Source organism: Lepidochelys kempii, chromosome 6, assembly GCF_965140285.1.
Source record: "Lepidochelys kempii isolate rLepKem1 chromosome 6, rLepKem1.hap1, whole genome shotgun sequence".
Classification (NCBI taxonomy): domain Eukaryota; kingdom Metazoa; phylum Chordata; order Testudines; family Cheloniidae; genus Lepidochelys; species Lepidochelys kempii.
In genome coordinates this window covers 68,960,810-68,980,726 of record NC_136385.1, presented here as the reverse complement: position 1 = coordinate 68,980,726, position 19,917 = coordinate 68,960,810, and the positions used below count along the sequence as shown (strand labels likewise).

General features: G+C 38.0%; 1 protein-coding gene across 3 annotated transcripts in view; it reads right to left on the bottom strand.

Annotated features, from left to right (window-relative positions):
* Positions 1-1,245: 1,245 nt before the first annotated feature.
* Positions 1,246-19,917, bottom strand: part of RBM25 (RNA binding motif protein 25) — a 40,421-nt gene continuing 21,749 nt past the window's right edge. Inside the window, exons 8-19 of one of the 3 annotated variants that reach the window (XM_073348530.2) lie at positions 18,781-18,834; positions 18,453-18,536; positions 14,650-14,930; positions 11,904-12,120; positions 11,450-11,539; positions 10,297-10,370; positions 9,336-9,486; positions 8,563-8,887; positions 7,641-7,915; positions 6,929-7,027; positions 5,526-5,573; positions 1,246-3,058 (exon numbers count right to left, since the gene is read on the bottom strand). In XM_073348530.2, coding sequence (XP_073204631.1) covers positions 2,966-3,058; positions 5,526-5,573; positions 6,929-7,027; positions 7,641-7,915; positions 8,563-8,887; positions 9,336-9,486; positions 10,297-10,370; positions 11,450-11,539; positions 11,904-12,120; positions 14,650-14,930; positions 18,453-18,536; positions 18,781-18,834 — 1,791 coding nt within the window. In that variant the 3' untranslated portion in view covers positions 1,246-2,965. Of the gene's footprint in view, positions 3,059-5,521; positions 5,606-6,928; positions 7,028-7,640; positions 7,916-8,562; positions 8,888-9,335; positions 9,487-10,296; positions 10,371-11,449; positions 11,540-11,903; positions 12,121-14,649; positions 14,931-18,452; positions 18,537-18,780; positions 18,835-19,917 lie in introns of those variants that run through there. The other 2 variants (XM_073348531.2, XM_073348532.2) reach the window with 2 other exon arrangements.

Sequence of the window (19,917 nt, the reverse complement as noted above, 5' to 3'; positions counted from 1 at the left end):
AAGAAAAAAACACTTAAGGAAGAGACATTCTATATTAAGAATTCTGCAGCGCTATTAGGGATTACTTTATTCTGAAATCCATTCCAGCAAATAGCATTTCTTCCTTTTCTGTATACTAGTGACGTCAATTCCATGTAATGCTTTGAGATTTAAAAAGCCTAGAAACATCAGAAATATAAGTTTTCAAACACTAACTGATTGTTTTAATAAATATGTTTACAGGAATCCAAGGGGAAAAGACTTAAGTTCATAAGCACAACACAACCATAACCAGAGAACATCCTAGAGGGTATTGATCTTTGTATATTCACAAAAACTAGAATCATCCTCTAAGTGGGTGGAAAACAGCTCAGTAAAACTAGTCTCAATGGTAAACCACATTAATAACTTAAGTAACATGTGCAACAAGAAACAGGCAACACTAGCATAAAAACTTTACAGTCAGTGTTGCATTCTGAAAGGGGGGGGGGGGGGGAATCAGTTATGAACCTGCAGATATCCAATCTTGTGCACTCACTACCAAACATAAATGAGTGATATAAATTCTCAACTTCCTTAAAACCAATTTCCAAATAAATCACTAATCCAATAATTTACACACTTAAGTACTATTTACCCAACCAATCCATATTTGCTTAACATTCCAATTTAAATTTTACCAAAGTCTTGTCCACCCAGATCTTCATTCAACTCAGTTTCTCTAGGAAGCAAGTGCACAAGCATTCATCAAATTCATTATCATTTAATAGGCAGGTATGTAGAGCAATCCTACTGGCTGAGTGTGTTCTGCTAAGCAGAGATCTAGCTTCAGTTTCATAATCTGTTGGGGTGTTGAGCAAAATACCAAGTGCGGAGAGCAGTTTGTGTCTCAGTGACATTTGCTTGGCATTAAAGATCAGTTCAACTTGCTCTGCTACAATACCATTAGGGACAGAGATGGGAAGACTGTATTAGAGGGAACAAATAAGGCCTTGAATTTTTAAGTTCAACCAGCTCTCCTTCCCCCCCTTCTCTCTTCACTCCCACCCTGGAGTTCATAGCATCAAATTTCATCAGCATCTGGAAGAGCCCACGAAGAAGGTGGTGGAGGAGGGGAAAAGGGTGCCATTGGGGTAGTATCAAGCAGCAGTCACACACGTTGAGCAAAAACTAGTCTGGAGGAGGTTGGAGTGTGCGTGGGTGTGTGCAAAAAACCAAAACCCAAACTAAACCACAACATAAAATAATATTAGATCTCAACCCAAATAAAGAAAAGCACACTTTAAACATACAAACTCAAAGGGATGAAAAAGGGCAAGTTAGGAGTTGGACCACATCTGCACTCTTCCGTTAAGCCTATATAGAGGAGTTAAAAAGCCTCTGTGGACATTTGTTCTGGTTCCTGACCCGGAACAGATATGTTCAATAAAATGGCATGCTGTATGACACTCCAAAAGAATTTGAGCCCCCAAATCAAATATATACATTTTTAATATTTGAAATATTTACATGGCGGAACCTTTACACGATCCCATTTGTTAAGAACAGTGTTTTCAAATGTCCTCTTAAGATGCAAGAATCTAATAACTCAAGGTCACAGTTATGCTTTCTAAACAGGTCAACCTGTATCCTTCAGTTAAATACAGTTACACAGATACTTGAACAGCTGTACTTAATTTGTTTGCTATTAAGAATTGTGTTTAAAAATTAAAAATGTTTGAGATTTTGTTTTGCTCCCTGGAAAACGTTCATCCTGCAATCAAGACGGCTCATTGCACATCATCAGTGCCTTTTTACCTGGGTATGAGATAAAAAATGCAGTGTACAGTACATCTCATCATTTATACCGCATCAGCTTGTTTATAAAAATCCCATACAGACAAGGCAGGAAAATATCACCCTCTTTCAATGACTATACAGACTGCTTACAGTACAAAAAAAGAAGGAAAACAAAACCAGGGCTGGTTTGATAGTAGACATAAAAACAGACTTCTACATTGTTTGAAAAAGTATGATTTAGTTTTATAAACGGCTATGGTTAATTATATCCTTCAACCTTTTCTTTCCCAAAATGTCCTAAACTGGCATATTAATTTCTCTGCTAAATTCTAAAAAAAGGTGTTTTAAAAGTAATTTCTTAAAAATCAGATTTTTGGAGGTAGGAAGGGCTAGCAGAGAAGGGCTAAAATGAAATAATCGTGCACAAAACATCTGAGGTAAAAAAGCATTAAATAGTGCTCACTGAAGTCCTGTCGTCAACATAACAGAATAAGAAGCATCCTGCAATCTACTCCCTTTATGGGAAGGTTGAGCATCTGCAGGAGGGATTCTGGCCAGTTTCACAAGGAATTCTAAATTGGCAAACCACCACCATTTTTCCTGCAGGTTCACATACAATGAAAAGCTTAAGGCCACTCCTCTCCCTAAGTCAGATGGGGGGGACAAATCAACAGTCGCAGGCACGCTCACACGCATACTGTGAAAGCCAAGAAAGTCGCTCCATCCACTTATTCTATTTTTACAATTCTAATTTCAATCCTATTATGATCGTTCTTTAAATTAAAGGGGGGGGGAGAGAGAGAGAGAGGATGATACACTTTCAGTAAAATCAATTATCTTGGTCTGTATGATATAGTTCCACATTAAGTGCAAATGTTTTGCAAAACAAGGGAGTCTTTTTAATATTTACAAGGAACAGATTTGCCGAACAAGATCACCAGAGACTTGTACAGTAGCTGCATCTTATAAAACATACCAATAATTGTACCTGGTGAATTATAAAGAGAACCAATGCAGGATTCATATAACCATAACCGAGAGGGGGCAGAGTGGCCTCAACAGAGCAGAGGACAATTTTTTTTCACATTTTCTACATAAAAAAATACAGGTCTCACAAGTGTCTCCGAGGACAGAGAAAATTCAAAGTTCTTGAATGATGGAAAAGGAAAACAAAAACAAATGGAACCCTAAAAGCAAGGAGAGTGCTTTACTTCACTAGACCGATTTTCTTGGCTTCTGTTTCGTATATCAATAGCCTCCACATTTTGACTATAAACACTTCCGCTTCTTCATCTAGTACCTACAGGTGGGGGAAAAATATATATTAGGTTATGGTGGGTTTCTAGGTAGTGACACTACAGTTAAACTTAGCAGAAAGACTTATTACTTTGGTAGTGTTCATAGGAAAGAAACGTCTGGGGAGCAAAATAAATTGAGTTATAAAGTTATTTTCCATCATTAAGCAGCAATATTAAGTTGTTCCTGGAAAAAGTTGTATGTATTATTGTCAAATGGTGGGTGATATGATCCTAGTACGCAAAACTAAAAAGCTTTTGAATTTTTCAGTAATGCATTATATAAAGTTTAACAAGTATGGCTAGGGTCCTCTGATTTGCACAAGCAGATTGCAATCACTTCACATATTTTAGTTTGAAAGTGAAGTGAACCCAAGGTATCTTATTTCATTAAGTTGACTTCATGTCGTATGTACTTATTTTTATTATAACTCCAAGTAATCAGTGCTACATTTAGTCATCTAGGGAAGGCTATATTTTATTCACAAATTAGGGATAGGGCCAACTGAAACTCTGGATGTGAACCCTAAAGTTTGGGAGGATGGGAGTGGAAGTGTCAAAAGTTCTGATCCATATCTAAACTTTGTGGCTGACTCCTATATCTTTAGGATGGGCCAAACCAAAATATATGTTTTTCTGAGCCTCCCTCTGAAATTTGGAAATGTTGTAATCTGGATCCAAATTTTGTGACTAAGGGTTCTCTCTGCAAGCTATACAAGCAGTGGCACAGATAGTTCGTATTGGAACCTCTCTTTCACACTGTGTGTTCTATCACTATTAAATATCCATGCATCATGGTCCCCAACCACTCCTTCCACCATCAACAGTTGTTTTACAGAATAGCAACTGAGCAATTTTAAGTTTCAGAAACATGACTGCATGACAACGATCCAACAGGCTGAACTGCAAAGCAGTGTTGTGTTATCCTCTTATCCCATTCTCCAGCACAAGTGACCATGCAGCTATCCTCCCTAACACAGAGATCTGCAATCTGGAGGTCACTGCCAGCTCTTCCTTTTTCCTACACAATATGCCCAAAACTCAAGCTTTCTTCTCTGTGTAAAGCATTAGTCCCAATTTGAGTACTACAGCCACCTGCGGTCTGGTCTTCCCCACATCCCACCTGCCCCCTTTTAATGTGAACAAAACACAGCCAGTAAGGTCAGAATCTGACCTCCCTATTGCTTCTTTGGATTCTTCCAGTGGATCTGTTTCACCACATCAAACCTCAAGTTTCTCAAAATCATCCCCTATGTAACTCTGCCCCTTCCTACTTACTCTCCCATGCATTTGTTGCCCCATTGCATCACCTTGATGCTGTTTGTCTGCTCCTCCAACTGCCTCATAATTTATTCCATGCTGCTCCCTATCCTTCCATAGGATGCCCTTCCTGAGGTGACTCACATGGCCACCACCCTCTCCTTTAAATCCCTTCTGAAGATTCACTTCTTCTGCAACACCTACAAGAAACTAGCTAAGTCATCTATTTATCTTTTCCTTTATCTATCTTATGAATGAACTGTTATTTATGTGGAAGGGGAAGACAATGTTGGGAGGGCATAGTGAAGCTTGCAGTTGCATTTGCCTCTCCCATCTCTGTAATGGAGCTGAACTGTAGGAGGTGGTTAGGGGTGGGGAATTTCATGTGTAACTTAAAAATCCCAAACTAAGATGCAACTGAAGATGTGATCCCTCCCATCCCCCAGTGATCACTTTGCTTGTATGCTGTACTTATTTCTTAACACAGCTTGCCTATCTAGAATCTACACAGGTAGAAACCATGTATTTCTCTATATTTAGAAAGTGCCTAGCATATTTTGGGCTCTATCACAATCTAAACAACAAACAGTATGAATTTTGCCTAGCATCAATACTGTTATTAGTTTAACAAACAAATATGAACTGCCTAGGTGCTTTCTCCAGGAGGAAGAAGTTGACTTGTGCATGCTTGACAAGATACCTTTTCCACCAAAGGAACAAAACCCTTCTCTCCAGTACCAAAGAAATTTGCAGTTTTAGATTTTACATGTGTCAAATCATAAAGGCAAGGATGTGGAGCCAGTCTACTTGTAAGTGGACTGATTTGAGGTATGTAAAACCTAAAAGATGACTATTTTGGAAATGTACATCCATTTCCAGTTTCCTTCTGAACATTAAACATACTACACTATCCCAATTAAGAAAGTCCATCACCAATGACTGCATAATGCTATCATAGTGTATCAAACTTCATCCTAAGTTTGCTGTCAATTGCTATACCCAAACTGCTGCAGAGAGAGTCCATAACTGATGAATGCTGGCAGAGATTCAAAAAAATTCAAAGTTAGAAATTCTGAGTTTGTAATTATTAGCTTCTACATAATGTATACGAGGCAACAAAACCAACCCATCTGAATTGAAAGGTATGAATGGGCCAGGGGGAAGCATGAGGGGGGAAAAATAGAAGATAATTGATATTCAATTTCAGCTTACCATGGCAACATCGTCCAATATGCTCTGCGGTGAACTATGAGCCATAACCTGAAACAAATAAATGGTTTTCAGTCTACAAACTGAGAACCAAAGAACTATACTCATATTAAAGATCTCTGAAAAATGAACCTAAATTTGAAATTGCTATAGCGAGCAGCCCACTGTTTCTCCACAGCAAGTTAAAAATTCTTAAAGACTGCATCTACTTTCACAGTAGTGTTAGTATCAAGGTCAACATGTGGGACAAGCACCAGCACTGACTAGCTCCAACAAGCCACAAGGGACTCATTCAACTAACTGCTCCTACACTTCGAGCCTGGCTGTGCTAATTTGGGGAGTGAGGGGGAAGGAATTCCCCCTCCTCCAACCTGGATCTGCTACTGGGAGAGGATAGGGGGAGAATAGTGAGTGGGTGGGTATCAATCATCCCCCATCACTTTGTTTTATTTGTTAGAGATTTGAATGGATTTATTTTAACATATTTGAAATTGTTTTTCAGAGCTCAAAGTCCTTTTCCAGGAAAGGGTGGCATTATATATAAAATTTAATAAAGTTTAAACAAATAAATTAAAACTTTGCTAAAATTAATACCTCCTATCAGAACTGTGCTCCAGAAGCCAGGCTTTTATTTAAAAAAAAATAAATGTTTCTAGCCCTGTGGCTGTAAAGAAACCTTTTTAAAAAAAGTGAACCAAATGTAAAATCAGTCCAGTGGTCTCTGCCTGAATCTGCAAACAGCTTGTTCCAAAGCTGTTGCAAGTATCAACTGCCACATTCATTTCAATGATCTACTAAATTTGAAATCTAACTATGCAAATACCAATATCACCATGGTTAAATATTTCAAATACATTCATTTTATATCCACCTAATGTGCTTATTCCACACTCCCAAAGTGTCTCCCACATTTCTCTCAGATGTCAAAAGTCTTCTGAACCAAAAAAGCAAAACCTCCCGCTTCCCTCCAAGAACTTCTAATAGTTATGGATTTTCAATAAAACACTAAAAATTGAGACCTATGGGGCAAGGTAAAAAACTGAATTAAGTATGAAAGTGAACAGGAATAACATACTGATTATTAATTATATAAACATCTCTTTTTTAATTCATCTGAAGTTTCTGCAAAATCTCATCTGCTGCCCTGGAGGGTCTCACTACAGAAATCCAGTTAAGTGTGCACCAGACTGCAAAGAGCCTTGGATATATGCATACTACGAGTAAGTAAGTATTAAAGGAGCTGTCTTGTAATTGGGTACATGCACTAAATCAGTGTTGGCTGCTTGCTGCTGGTCAACATTGCAAACTGGTAGTATTTTCAAACGGTTATTCTCCGGCCATTGTCTTTTAAACTGGAAAAAAAACCCAGATGTTTAGAAAGTTATTGGGAGGAAAATTATATTAACCTTTGAACAAACAAAATCAACTAGTGTGGCTTCTTCTTCACCAATATATTCTATTATTTTCTTGTTGATCCATGGTCTAATTCGACGTTCCATTAATGTCTGAAAAGGAAAGAGAACACCATTTACGTCAGACTTATCATCCTTACTGACCATCAGTAGTACCCAGAAGCCAGCTACTAACAGTGATGTAGAGGATCTAACACACAAATAGCTAGTGAAAGATCCAACATTATATAAATGTCAGATCAATATTTTAATTCAATTAATACCTGCCCAACACACATGCAGACCAGTTTTCTGCAAAAAAAAAACTTGTTAGAACTTGTTAGAAATCAAAAGCTATTGCTTAGGGACCTTGTGACACAGTAAATTAAATGTCCCTAATTCTCACCTATGGTTTAAATCAAAAGTTTTGTAAGTTTCTAGTGGACTTTTGGTCCTATCATAAAACCATTCTGTAACTTGCATCATCAGCTGGGGAGAGGCCCAGGAGCTAAAATAAGCAGGCATGGCATGATGCAGAGTAGATGCTATCTGTGGACAGGAAGTACAGCATCAGCTGTCATGTTTGATTCGAGTCAGCGCTATTGATCTGACTCATGGTGACAAATGTTTTGTCTTTTAGTGAATACCATGGTGCATCACTTGGCAGATTATGCTTTCCGATCAAAATTAGCTTTATTTTTTTTAAATTACAGGAACGGTTACTCACTGAATCCACAATAGACCAATCAAGAGGATAAGCAAAGAGCTCTGGTTTGGCCGTGGGAATTTTCTCAATAAGACTCTTAATATGTTTGCGCTTTTCTTCTGTATTGACATTGCCCTTGGAGGAGCCTTTATCTTCTTCACCATAATCCAAGGGGACCAATTTCCTTTTCCGGGGCACATCATCACTGTCTTCATCCTCAAATTTATTGAACACACTGTCCACGGGGAGCTTCTTTCTCTTCACAGCATTGGGCTGGCTCGGACTATTGCAGGCACCTACAAAAAAGGCAGGAGAGAATAATAAAATATTTGCAATTTACTACTGAAGGTAGTTTTGTTTGTCTTCACAGTAAAATTCACACCCCTAAATAAGGAACAGGGATATAAAAATTGTTCTCTAGTGCTCAGAGCAGAGAAAATGGGAGTCAAGACTCTTGTTCTATTCTGGATTGTCACCAGTTTACTGTGCTGCTCTGGAAAAGTCAGCCTCTCTATCCCTTATTTTTATGGTCTTTGTAAAGGGTGTTATGAATAAATGTTTGTAAAGCATTTCAGACCAGAGCCTACTGAAGTCAATGAACAGATTTCAATGGGCTTTTGGTCTGATGCTTAAAATATCTTTTGTCAGAAGACCTGTAAGTGCAAAGTATTATCAGCTCACTAGCAGAGCACTCTTTAGGAAACCACTCATTTAGCATGCCAAACCTGTTTTCTTCTGCCCAGATTTTAGACAAATTAGCTAATATTTTAAGATATCTGTGAGCAGGAAGAGCATCCTAGGTATTGGCAATTTAGCATATCAAGTTGCTCGGTTTTGCTCCCAAATCTACAATATAATTTGGAAAATTGAATTGCTTCTCAACTTCCTATGTTTCTTCTCTCTCCAAACCCTCAAGGAAAATTTAAATGAAATGCCAACTTGCCCAATTTGAGGCTAAGTCCTATTTTAGGCCTATGCTCCTCTGGCTGTTGCTGATCAGGCGAGTTTTCATGAGGGATGATGATGCCACAGGGAGATTCATCACCAGGGGTGTTAGGGGTTGCATTGCCACTAGCAGATGAAACAGATGGGGCAGAGCTGATGGGTCGTAGAGTTGGTTTAAGGCAAGGCTTCTGTTCCGGTTCCTCCTCCTCTTCCTCTGGTTCTTCCTTTTTTTCCTCTTTTTCTGGCTTTTCCTCCTCTTCTTCCTCAGATTCTGGCTCCTGTTTAATTTGTGGCTGTCGGCGCCTTTCAGCCTCTTGTTCCATCTGCAAATAAACAGCCAATTAGAGAACATAAAAACCTCTCAAAACCAAAATTGTGCTATTTGGGAAAATTCTGATAAAGGACCTACTTAAATGTCCTGCCCTCTACCCCATGAAATGTCCACTACATAATCTGTTATTAAGGACTAAAATATACACAAACCCTACTACTGTCTTCATAATCGGATAATCCTGGTAAATCCAAATAATCTTTTAAACTCCATTTTATTTGGATTTTAAAAAAAATCCAGATTAACAATTTTATGATACTTACATAAAGACTGGAAACCAAAAAAGCTTTCCATATCTACATTTGGACGAACAAAGCATATATTACCACCAGATCAGCTATAAACCTCTAATTTATTAAATATGTACTCAAACATTTAACTTTGCCTAATACTATAAAGATATCTATGCATTTTCCTTTGTCAGACCAGTTGCTGCTTACCCTCTGGAGTTCTGCATCTGGATCCGGATGTCCTTCTGCCAGAAGGCGCTGCCTGATTTCTTCCAACTCTTCTTTCTCCCTCTTCCTATCTCGTTCATCTCCTTCCATTTCTTTTTCCCTATCTCGCAATCTCTTTTGAAGAGCACTACCCCTGAAGAAGATACAAACTTTGTGTTTAAAAGTTAAGATCTAATGAAAGCCATCTAAGACACAACAGCTTGCATTCATTTTTCCATTAAGTAAAACCACAAGATGTATAAGTGCACCTTGAACCCTCTTTTCTCATGATGGGAGATGCTAAAATGTCAATTCCCATTCTATACACACTCCAAAGAATCAGCATCATCATGCTCAGCAGATAATGAGACATGCTGAGAGACAAGTGCTCTTTCTGAAATCCTGAATGAAAAAATTATAGTTAGAGTGGGATCACTTATAAAGCTAGGAAAAGAATAGTAAGTGTTCTATAGACCTTAGTGAACCTGTACTTGATAAGAACTCCTCCCCATTTTAATTCATCAGTTAAGTTTTTTGGGTATTCCCATAAGAAGGATCCTCACCACCCAGACTTAAAATTTTTCTGAATGTAATTCACAGCCCTAGCATAAAGAGCAGAGAAATAAGTTTATATAAAGGTCCACTCTTCCCTTCCTTTCCCAGTTTTGGGACTACTTTGATCTCATGTTCTGCCTCACTTTAATGCAATACCTTCGTCCCTGTTAAAGGAATGGGAAGGAGAGATGCTCCATGAATCAGTAAGTGTTACCTAGTTCCCTCATTTTTAATGTATGGACTCCATGAGGTAATCTAGGTTCTTATGATCCCTATCTCCAGAGTATTTGAGTGCCAAGTTCCCTGTACACTCATGCCTCTTATTTTCTACCAGTAACTATGACAATTTTATTAAACAACTAGATAACGAGGATTGGATTATACCGCTTGGTTGCTTACTCAAACATACCTGTAATATTTTGGATCATCTCGGTCATCATCATAATCTTCTAAAAATTCTTTTAGCCGTTTGGCTTCTTTTGCCTGTAGCAAGTAGAGACATCAACATTACTGTAAAGGTTTTCTACTCCTTCCTCTCAGATAAAATATATCCAGTTTCATTCTATCCCTGTTTAAACTACTAAATACAGATTCTCCCTGCCAGCAGATGGAGAGCTTTTGGAGTGGCATCACCCCCTCCTCCCATATAAGTGTGTGACAACTCACTAATGTTTGTCCATCTCTGACTGGTAGGATAAATGTCCCTCACTGGCAAGCACTGAAGTTCTCATTATCTAACATCTTGAAGCTTTTTCATATGGTCAATATTCTTGTGTCCTAAATAAGAAAACCACAATAGGGTTCTTCAAATAACCTCGTTAAAAGTCAGTTTAATGGATTTGAAAGTGTCAGTTTAAATGGGCACTATCAGTTCCATTTAGTCTTGAAATTTAGATTTTAAAAAAACCAAAAGTCTAATCAACATAAATAATTCTAATGAATAATTTTAGCTATAAATACTCCTTTGCAATATGCTGCAGCATTGAGCTCATCCACGAGCCAAAACGTGACAGAGGAACAGAATCTTAACAAACCAAAAAAACCCCAAACCAAAAAAAACCCCAAAACCCTCATTCTACAGAATCTGAACATGCCAAGCATACCACAGGAGTACATCCAGCAGACTAGATCTGACCAATGTCCTATACGTCAGAAAACAGACTACGTTTACACTGAAAACTTGACAGGTATGTTGGTCACAGTTGTAACATTTCATACTGAAGGTGCAATTCTCTGTAAGACAACTAGAGTATTTTGCAGCTGCCTGCCTCTCTCCCTGTTTTGCTTCTGCTAGACCAAGGCAAACAAGCTTTATTTTTCCAGGATCTCTCACCTAACGCTTCTGCTTTAGGTTTCAAAAGCCAACTATCACAATTATGTGGCTAGTTAGCTTTAAGCTATTGTATACAAAAATCCATGTGTTCTGTTGATGTAAGTAGGACAATAAAATTACAGTATATTTCACAGTAGCCCTTTATGTGACGAAAATTACAGAATCTGCCTCAGTTCTAATTCAGACACAGGAAAAAAAATTAAATCCAATTGCAAATAGCAAATCTTACCATTTCCCTTCGTCTTTCTTCTTCCCTCTCAGATTCTTTTTCATATTCTCTAGTTTTCTTCCGTTCTCTGATCTCCCAGTTTTTAAGACGCTGCAATAAAAGTATATGAAATACTCTCCAATCTCATGAGCATTAAAAACAACTAAAAAACAAAACCAGTTTCTACACACTTAGAAATAATTAGGTCAAGATATACAAATTCGCTACTTCTAGTTTAAGCCCTTGGAAGAAATGGGCCAGAAATTCCCCTCCAGACGGATTTAATTTTGTAGAACATTGTGTTCTGAATAGTGTCATCCAGTGCCAAAGGGTTAGATATGGGGTTGGGAAAAAAGCGGACTGTTGTGCAGTAAGACAACCACCAAGAAACACACGATTAAAAAGTCACTGACATCAGAAGTGACTTTCCAAGGTAACTTGAAAGGTTTGAAGAGCAAATCGACTACAAAACTACCTCTTGATAAGCAGCTTCCTTCTCACGCAGTTTCCTTTCCAGCTTTCGCCGTTCATAGGCGTCCTCTTCATCTTCTTCTCGGTCCCTTTTCTTGTCCTTTTCTCGCTCACGCTCCCGTTCTCTCTCCCTTTCCCGCTCTCGTTCTCTCTCCCTTTCCCGCTCTCGTTCTCTCTCCCTTTCCCGCTCTCGTTCACGTTCTCTGTCTCTGCTTTTCTCTCTAAGGACAAGGACCAATATAGTTAAGCACACAACCAGATAGCTTATCTCCTCTACCAAACAAGAACAAACAAGTATTGGATATAATTTCAAACACATAATACAGTATTGATACCTTCTCTCAGGGTGGATATGATTTAAATCACTAGTCAGGAAGACTCGATTTAATCATGGATTTCTACATAAAAGTGCATTCTTGTTGGTTGTTATAACCTTAATACATATTCTTCACAACTCAGAGATAGGGGAGACCCAAACTGGGTCTCATCTACTGCCTGCTGCCATTATAGGTTTTCCCTTCTCGTGAGAGAATGATACGGTAGATCTCAAATCAATGAAGGACACACTCAGAAAGACCTCAAGACTTCTGGAATATACTATTCAGACAGTTTCACTTTTGTTTCTACTGCCTGTCCCTCCCTTCTCACATTTATCTCCAGACCTCTTCTCCTTGTCCAGATCTATTCTGCCCCCAACAATCGACTATTCATTGAACATCTGAAACTTTGCACTTTTAGAGAGAGGTAAGGGATTGATTCTGTGTACACAAATATTCAGAGGGACAACTGGGTTGAGGTCTGTTATTTCTCACCTCTATATATTAGTTATTTATTTAAAATCATTTTTGGTGTTAACAAGCATGCTATCTCTGGAGACACGAATCCACAGTTTGAGAACTGCAAAACTAAACATCTTTGATGGTATCCTCTAGACTGAGCACTGAGTTCCATTTGGTAGATAGAAAGATTAACCTAAATCTATACGGAAGCCCCTGCAACCCTATAAAATTGGGTCCCTAATCCATGAACTATTGGAACTCATTTACAAAACTTTTCTTAAACATTACATGAATATATTGTCTCATACTATAGAATTAGTATTTATAATCCCTATTCCATGATGAGATAGTTTTAAGTAAGATACGTTATAGCTCAAAGATATCTTTAGATCGGATGTTTTTGATAAAATGCTTTTTGAGGAAAAAACCTATTTTAAATTTTTTTTTTTTTTTTTAAATCATTTATTTTTATCCACCCTGTCTTCTCTGGAGTTATTCCTCTTGTTATTGTACAAAATGATTAAAGTGATGGTGTTGATTATGTAAATCTGTATTTAATTTTTGCTGTTTTTTTTAAAACCTATTACAAACCTATTACTTAGTCAGCCCAACCATAAACACTGGGAATCACTAAGCATATATGGCAGTAGCTAGTATTCAAGGGTCAATGTTCTCTAGTAGTTTTCCACATACATGTCCCAAAGCTATTAGTCCCCTTTATTTTCCAGGCCATCGTTTTACAGTTTAAATAACTCTTAAGGTTTGTGCTACTTGCAGAAATCTCAGTTTGAACTGCAAGCTCAGTCCCTCATTCTTCAGGCTACCAGGAACAGAGGTATGTCAGGTTAATCTTGGTGACAGGGAGAGCAGGTCTTGCTGAGCAGAAGTTGGTTTCTTTTTATTTATTTATTTATATTTATATATGAAACTTTCCCTTATCCTCTTAAGAGAGGGTATCACCTTGCTGCAGGATTATTACAGGGAGAGAAAAGGAACACCTCAGGACGGAGGGCAGATGCTCTGTCTGAAGAGGCATAAAGGGATCTTTGGTGGGGATATAGTGGGTGTAATGCAACCAGTTATGAAAAAAATAACCCTCAAACCCAGTCTGTATGAAAGACTCACATCCAGCTGCCTCACCCAGCCCTATAAGGATTCTTCTTTTCTTTCTCCCTACCCACCACAAAAGCAGAAGACAATAAGAAAGCCAGATAGTTGTGCAAGGTATGAAAGATCATCTTTCCATAACCCCTCCCCCCTCCAAAAAAGTCAGACTGGACAACTGCCTTAGGTATGAATACTGCCCCGCTCTATTTTTTATATAGGACATAAAAAATAAGTTTACTGCTGGCCTGAAAAGCCTTGTATACAAAGCTTCAATCTTAAATGAATTTTAAGGGTATGTTACCACCTACTGAGAGATATTCACATTTATTATCTTTCACATTATTTTTAACCCTCTACTGCCCCATAAGCATTCAAATTCTGACACTCCGTAATACCTCTATCTGGCTCTACCTTCACAAGACAGGGGCCTCAAAAGCATTTAGTCAGTCCCTTAAATGTAAGGTGCAGACACTGAGTGTCAAGGCTAATATATGTACACCTCCTTGAAACAAACAAACACTCTCCCCTCTTCCCATTTGGCTCACAACCTGCATACAGACTTTGCATCACCATGTTTAGCCACTAGCTTCCTTGCAGTTTAGCTCTTTTCATACGGCCAATTAGCTAGGATGACAGGTTGAGCAATAAGGCTTCACCTTTTGTGAGAACGGTCACATGCTTTGTGTGCTTTTGATGTACAAAATAAAAGTTTTTTAAAATCATATTTCCTAGTCTACATGGACCTTTTTTTTAACCTAGGATTGAGAGCTGTCTTTTTTCTAAGTGAAAAAACCCAACAATATATTGAACTATATTCACTTGCGTAACTAGAGTTCTATTTCAGCAACTCAAACTTTTATTTACCTTGATCTGCTTCGATCCTTGTTGCGGTCTGAGCTCCTTTCACGGTCTCTGTCACGGTCTCGATCCCGGTCTCTGTCTCGGTCTTTAGTCCGGTCACGATCCCTATCCCGCTCTCGTTCACGCTCCCGTTCTTTCTCCTTCTCTCGTTCACGCTCCCGTTCCCTCTCTCTTTCGCGCTCCCTCCTCTCTCGTTCACGCTCCCGTTCCCTCTCTCTTTCTCTCCGTTCTTTTTCAATTTCCTGTCTCTCTTTCTCTTTTTTGCCTTTTTCCTCCTCCAGTTTCTAAAAACCAACAAGAGAACTTTCACAGTTAATTCCATAATTGCAGGAATCTGATAATCCCGGCGCAACATGTAAGGCTGGTAATGGACGTACCAAAACCGCCAGTGATTTAACATTTAATGTATTAAATAGTTTGTTTGGAACTCATAAGTATGAAATCAAAATGCAACAATCACAAGACTAGATTTCGTGCAAAAGCATAGATCTACACAGACCAGCAATCTCCAACCTTGGATGGCAGGGTAGGGCTGGCCTTGGATTGTTGTATAATGACTGGGTGCACATACACCGTGCACTCCCAATCATGGTTCACAGCAGAGCCACAGACTCCACAGGTGCAATGAACCACTTGGGTACAAACAAAATGAACTTTTAGCTAACAAAATTCATTCTGCTCAGCTGGACAAACAGGATTCAGTTGATGCCCATTGGGACAGCGTTGTTTCCCCATGGTCTCAGCAGACCATGTCAACCCTATCTGAAAATTTGGGGTAAAGAAATTCATCCATTTGCACACTGGTGCACATGCCTCAACAGCGAGCAGGGAGCTGGACCCCTCCCACTTTGCCCTTCCTAAAGAGCTCTAACTCTTCACTGGTAAAAAGTGAATTCTGCCGAACGGAATCCTCAACTTTCATCCCTACATAATGGAAAGATTAAAAAAGGTTGGAAATCACTCATTTGAAATATAGAAACTAAAGGGTTATCTGCTACTGTTTTACTAAAATTGTATACAGTTGCAACGTTTCCATTTAAAAACAGTATCTATAACCAGAACTCCTATAAGACAATAGAAAATACATCAATAGAATGATAGATAAATCCATCCTTGGAAGCAATTGTTGTGTGTTAACTTACAGATGCTGTGCTAGGACATGGATCGCCAACACTGGATTAACTTTGCCTATAAGCTATGTTTCTGGGAGGAAGAGCAAGTACACGGTTCACAAAAATACCAAACAACAAAGACAGACCAAGATTGTCAGCCTGACAGATGCCAGAACCCCACATGGTTTTTACACATACTGAGCAGAAAAAACAGGTTTTATCCCCTTTGGCTCCACGTTTACCACCACTGAAAAGAAATTAAAAACCGAAACAATAAAATGTGCATTTTCTTTTCTTTTTTTCTTTCTTTAAACAATGCATTTAAGACAACTTTAAAAAGCAATCTTACCTGGTAAATATTCTTCTGTCATGTGCCCATGGACCAGAGAACTGACAAAGGGTTACAGAAATAAAGCTAATTCACAAGAGATCAATATATCCAGCCACCATACCACACTGTATTGATAGTAAAATACAAGCATGCTAGTGTTGGATACATTGAAATCACAAAAGGAAAAAGGGATTAAAAAAATGGTAGGAAACTGATACTATGAAAAAAACAAAACTTAAATTCTACCAAATAGAGGGGTGAAAACTTAGAAACTAAGTGAAATTCTTTTATAGATGTCTTAAAATGTAACAAACTAATACAGTAAGATGTTAGATTATGCTATGTCAACTTTCAAAATCAAACTTACCTCAATTTCATATACTTTTAAAGAAAAGTTTATATACTGAAATAGTTGATACTTACAGATTATTTTAGATGTTCCAATAGAAATTTCTTTGCCTGAATTCCTGGATTTCCCCTCAAATACTTTGTTCATAGCAAAAAATTGTCTCAGAGACATCTTTTCTCTGTACGAGTTTTGGTCTCTTATGACCTATTTTATAAATTTGGTTCCTTAAAAAATCCAATTAAAAAAAATGAACTGGTCTATCTAGTTCATATCAAAACTGCATTTAACCAACTGCTACCAGTGTAAACAAGAGAGTCTGAAGGGATAATGGGATGGAAAAAGCATCAGATACACTGAAGTAATGAACAGAAAAGGGCAGGTAGAAGAATCATAAATCTTACCTTGAGCTCTCTTCAGACTCGTCCGTGCTGTAAATGGACGCCCCCTGCAAGGCTGATACCCTGACAGTCTGTGGTTATTGTTTTATAAACTCATACTAAAAACATGCAAAGGTTCACTGTGCTCATTAGCCAGCTGCTATGGATTCAACAGCCCTTTTAAATCATTCCACCCAATATATGCAATGGCCACTTATAATTAAAGTTGATTTTAAAAGTTAAGAAATCCAAAATATCCCCCCAATAAAATAGATCAAAGGCAGTAAAATGCCTGACAGCTTCTGAAACAGTGAAGCATATTTTAATTTTTTTAAACCACGTGATTTGTTTATATTTTGTACTAGTGACTTGATAGGGCCTGGAATTAAACACAACTCTGCTATGTCTCACCATTGACCAGTTTCGTATTTAATTACTGAAATTCACCAGAAGATCTCTTCTGGAATTCTTTTCTTTAGGCTTTCATTCCCAAATTGAGTGGAGAGGAAAATGCAGTATTTACATTGCCAGCAGTGTTCTTTTTGCTTTATGTTGATAAAGTTGTGTGAAAAAGTACCGCCCAACAACTGCACAAGGTAAAGCTGAATAACAGGGGGTACACTTCACCTTACTGCACCTTCAACCTTTTCATCAATGTCAACTTCAGGTATTCAGAAAAGTGTTTGCTCAAATTGTGAACACTGGTTAATACTTCAGTGGGTCATGGACCACCTCCACTCTTGCTGGGGAAAATTAATACCGCCTTATAAGCTAAACATTGAAATATATTACATGCACAGTTTGCATTTCACTATCCATTAGTACCACCTTCCAAACCAGAAACATTCATAAATGCACTGACATTAACAGAAACTTCTGTAGGTTGGAACCCTGAAGTGGGATTTGCTGTGCACAACATTTCCAAGCCAGTTACCCCTTTGCATATTTTTCTGAGGGGGCATCCATAAATATAATAAAAAACAGAAGCTCATACTTACATCCTATTCCATGTTACTTTCCAAGCTGAGAGTTTCATCTTGCATTAGTCACCATATGATCTCTATCATAATGGTGGGGGTCAATGAATAGATTAGCTTTATGGGAATTTACAATTCTTCCATGCATCTAAATTTTGGTAATTCTGGTAACCACTGACCTATTTTTAATTTTCCCCCACTCAACTTAGAACTATTAAAATAAAAAAGTCTTAAATTTAAAATTAAAGTTTCAGCTCTCCATAAAAAGTTTCCTTGGATTACGTTATAACTGTCTACAGAAACACACTCAAGTGTATGTCTTACATTGCAGCCTGTTTAGTCTTTAGTTATAAATATATCTAACTTAATGTATGTGTAGAAACTTAAGTTGTGTCTATTCATGATAAAGTGAGAAGACTGCAAAGCAATCAATAGCACCAAAAAGTCTTACAAATGCCAAGGACAACTTAACGTGGTATGTGTCTTTTGCTGGCTTTTAAATATCTCTCTCTCTCCATATATATATATATATATATTACACCTCATTATAAACAGTATTTTAAGTGATATTGTAATGTATTGGAAATTTTATAAAAGTGGGTTTTTTTGGGATTCTGTAAAAGCCTAATTTTGTATCAAGTGCAAAAACAAGAATACTACCTTGTGTGTGTCTCTGAATTTACTGATCTCTCTTGATATCAGGTCTCTTTTGTCTTCCTCCATTTCTATAGCATTTATATCCTCCTAAAAAACAAGGGGGACAGGAGGAAAAGCATTAAGAGCCATCTGTACATACACAGAAGAACAAGAGAAAAGTTTTTAAGGTTAGAAGTTTTGTACCAGTCTTGTAAGAGATAAATATACCCCTTCTGCAGTACCAAACCTGACAGTCTGATGTTAATGAGTGAAAAATCAGATGGACAAGAGTCACAAATCTGGCAACTAGCAGTAAACATAGTCATTGTCAAAGCCTACAATGTAAACGAACCTTGGTGATGAGTGGATAAGGTATCAGTGGGGCCACTGGAAATCTGCGGAAAATCTGCGGAAAAATCCACGGAGATTTTTTTTTTTAAAAATAGATTGCACACTACTCTGAAAAACAATGTTTTGTATGTTTGAACTATAAGCAATATTGTATTGCTGTGATCTTATTTTTTTGACTCAACAAAATTACAGAAGAACCTCGCTAATTCTCCCTTCACTGATCTTTTTCTCAGCAAAGATTTAACAGATGTTATAGTGAGGTCTCATATTAGTAAGACATCACAGAATTACAAAGCGTACTTCAGGACATTAGTACACTATAATAATTTCATCATCAAGAAGACTAAACTACACTTGTCAAAATAAGTGATCAATACATTGTGGTGCATAAATCTTGCTTCATTTACTCGCTAATTCGCAAAATTTAGTCATCTGTAATGGATCTCCTGGTAGTTAGTGCGAATTAGCGAGGTTCCCCCATGCTTGAAATTCAAAAACAGATTCCACTCACTCGCCACTCCTCCCACACACCCTCATCTCCCCCACATCATCCATCATTCCTTCATCCAGTGGAACTAGTGAAGGACTCAGCTGCTATCCGCAGCAGTTTTCTTCCCATCCCCTTCAGGGGGACAGAAGCCCCAGAACAAGCAGTTTTTTTTCATATGGCACCTGCCCCCATCTTCCTTTCCCGCCACCCACAGATTCTTCTCTTCCCCCTCCTTAAAAGTCAAAGGAGTGATAAACTTGGATCATCTCCCTGCTCCCTCCTGCACCCCCACAGGCCAAAGATGTTCCAAGATTCTTGTTTTCCTACCCATCAGGGAGAGAAGACAAAGTGCAATTTCAACCCAACAGCTGCCGTGTCTTTGAAAGAACATATTAATCTGCTCTGCTAGCTCAGACTGGTCTAAAACTAGATCATGCAGAAATAGCAGAGTTCCAAAAAGTACACTTAGCACTCAGTTTTTGCAAGATTATGGTGGCATGGCAATGTGATAGTATAGTCATCTGTCATTATCCATGACCATAAATAGCCAGAGCACAATAAACATTTTACAGTCTTTTTTGTTTGCATAAAATACAGCCCACAGCATTAGACAATGACTTCATTCTTAGATTCTCATCCAAAAAGTTT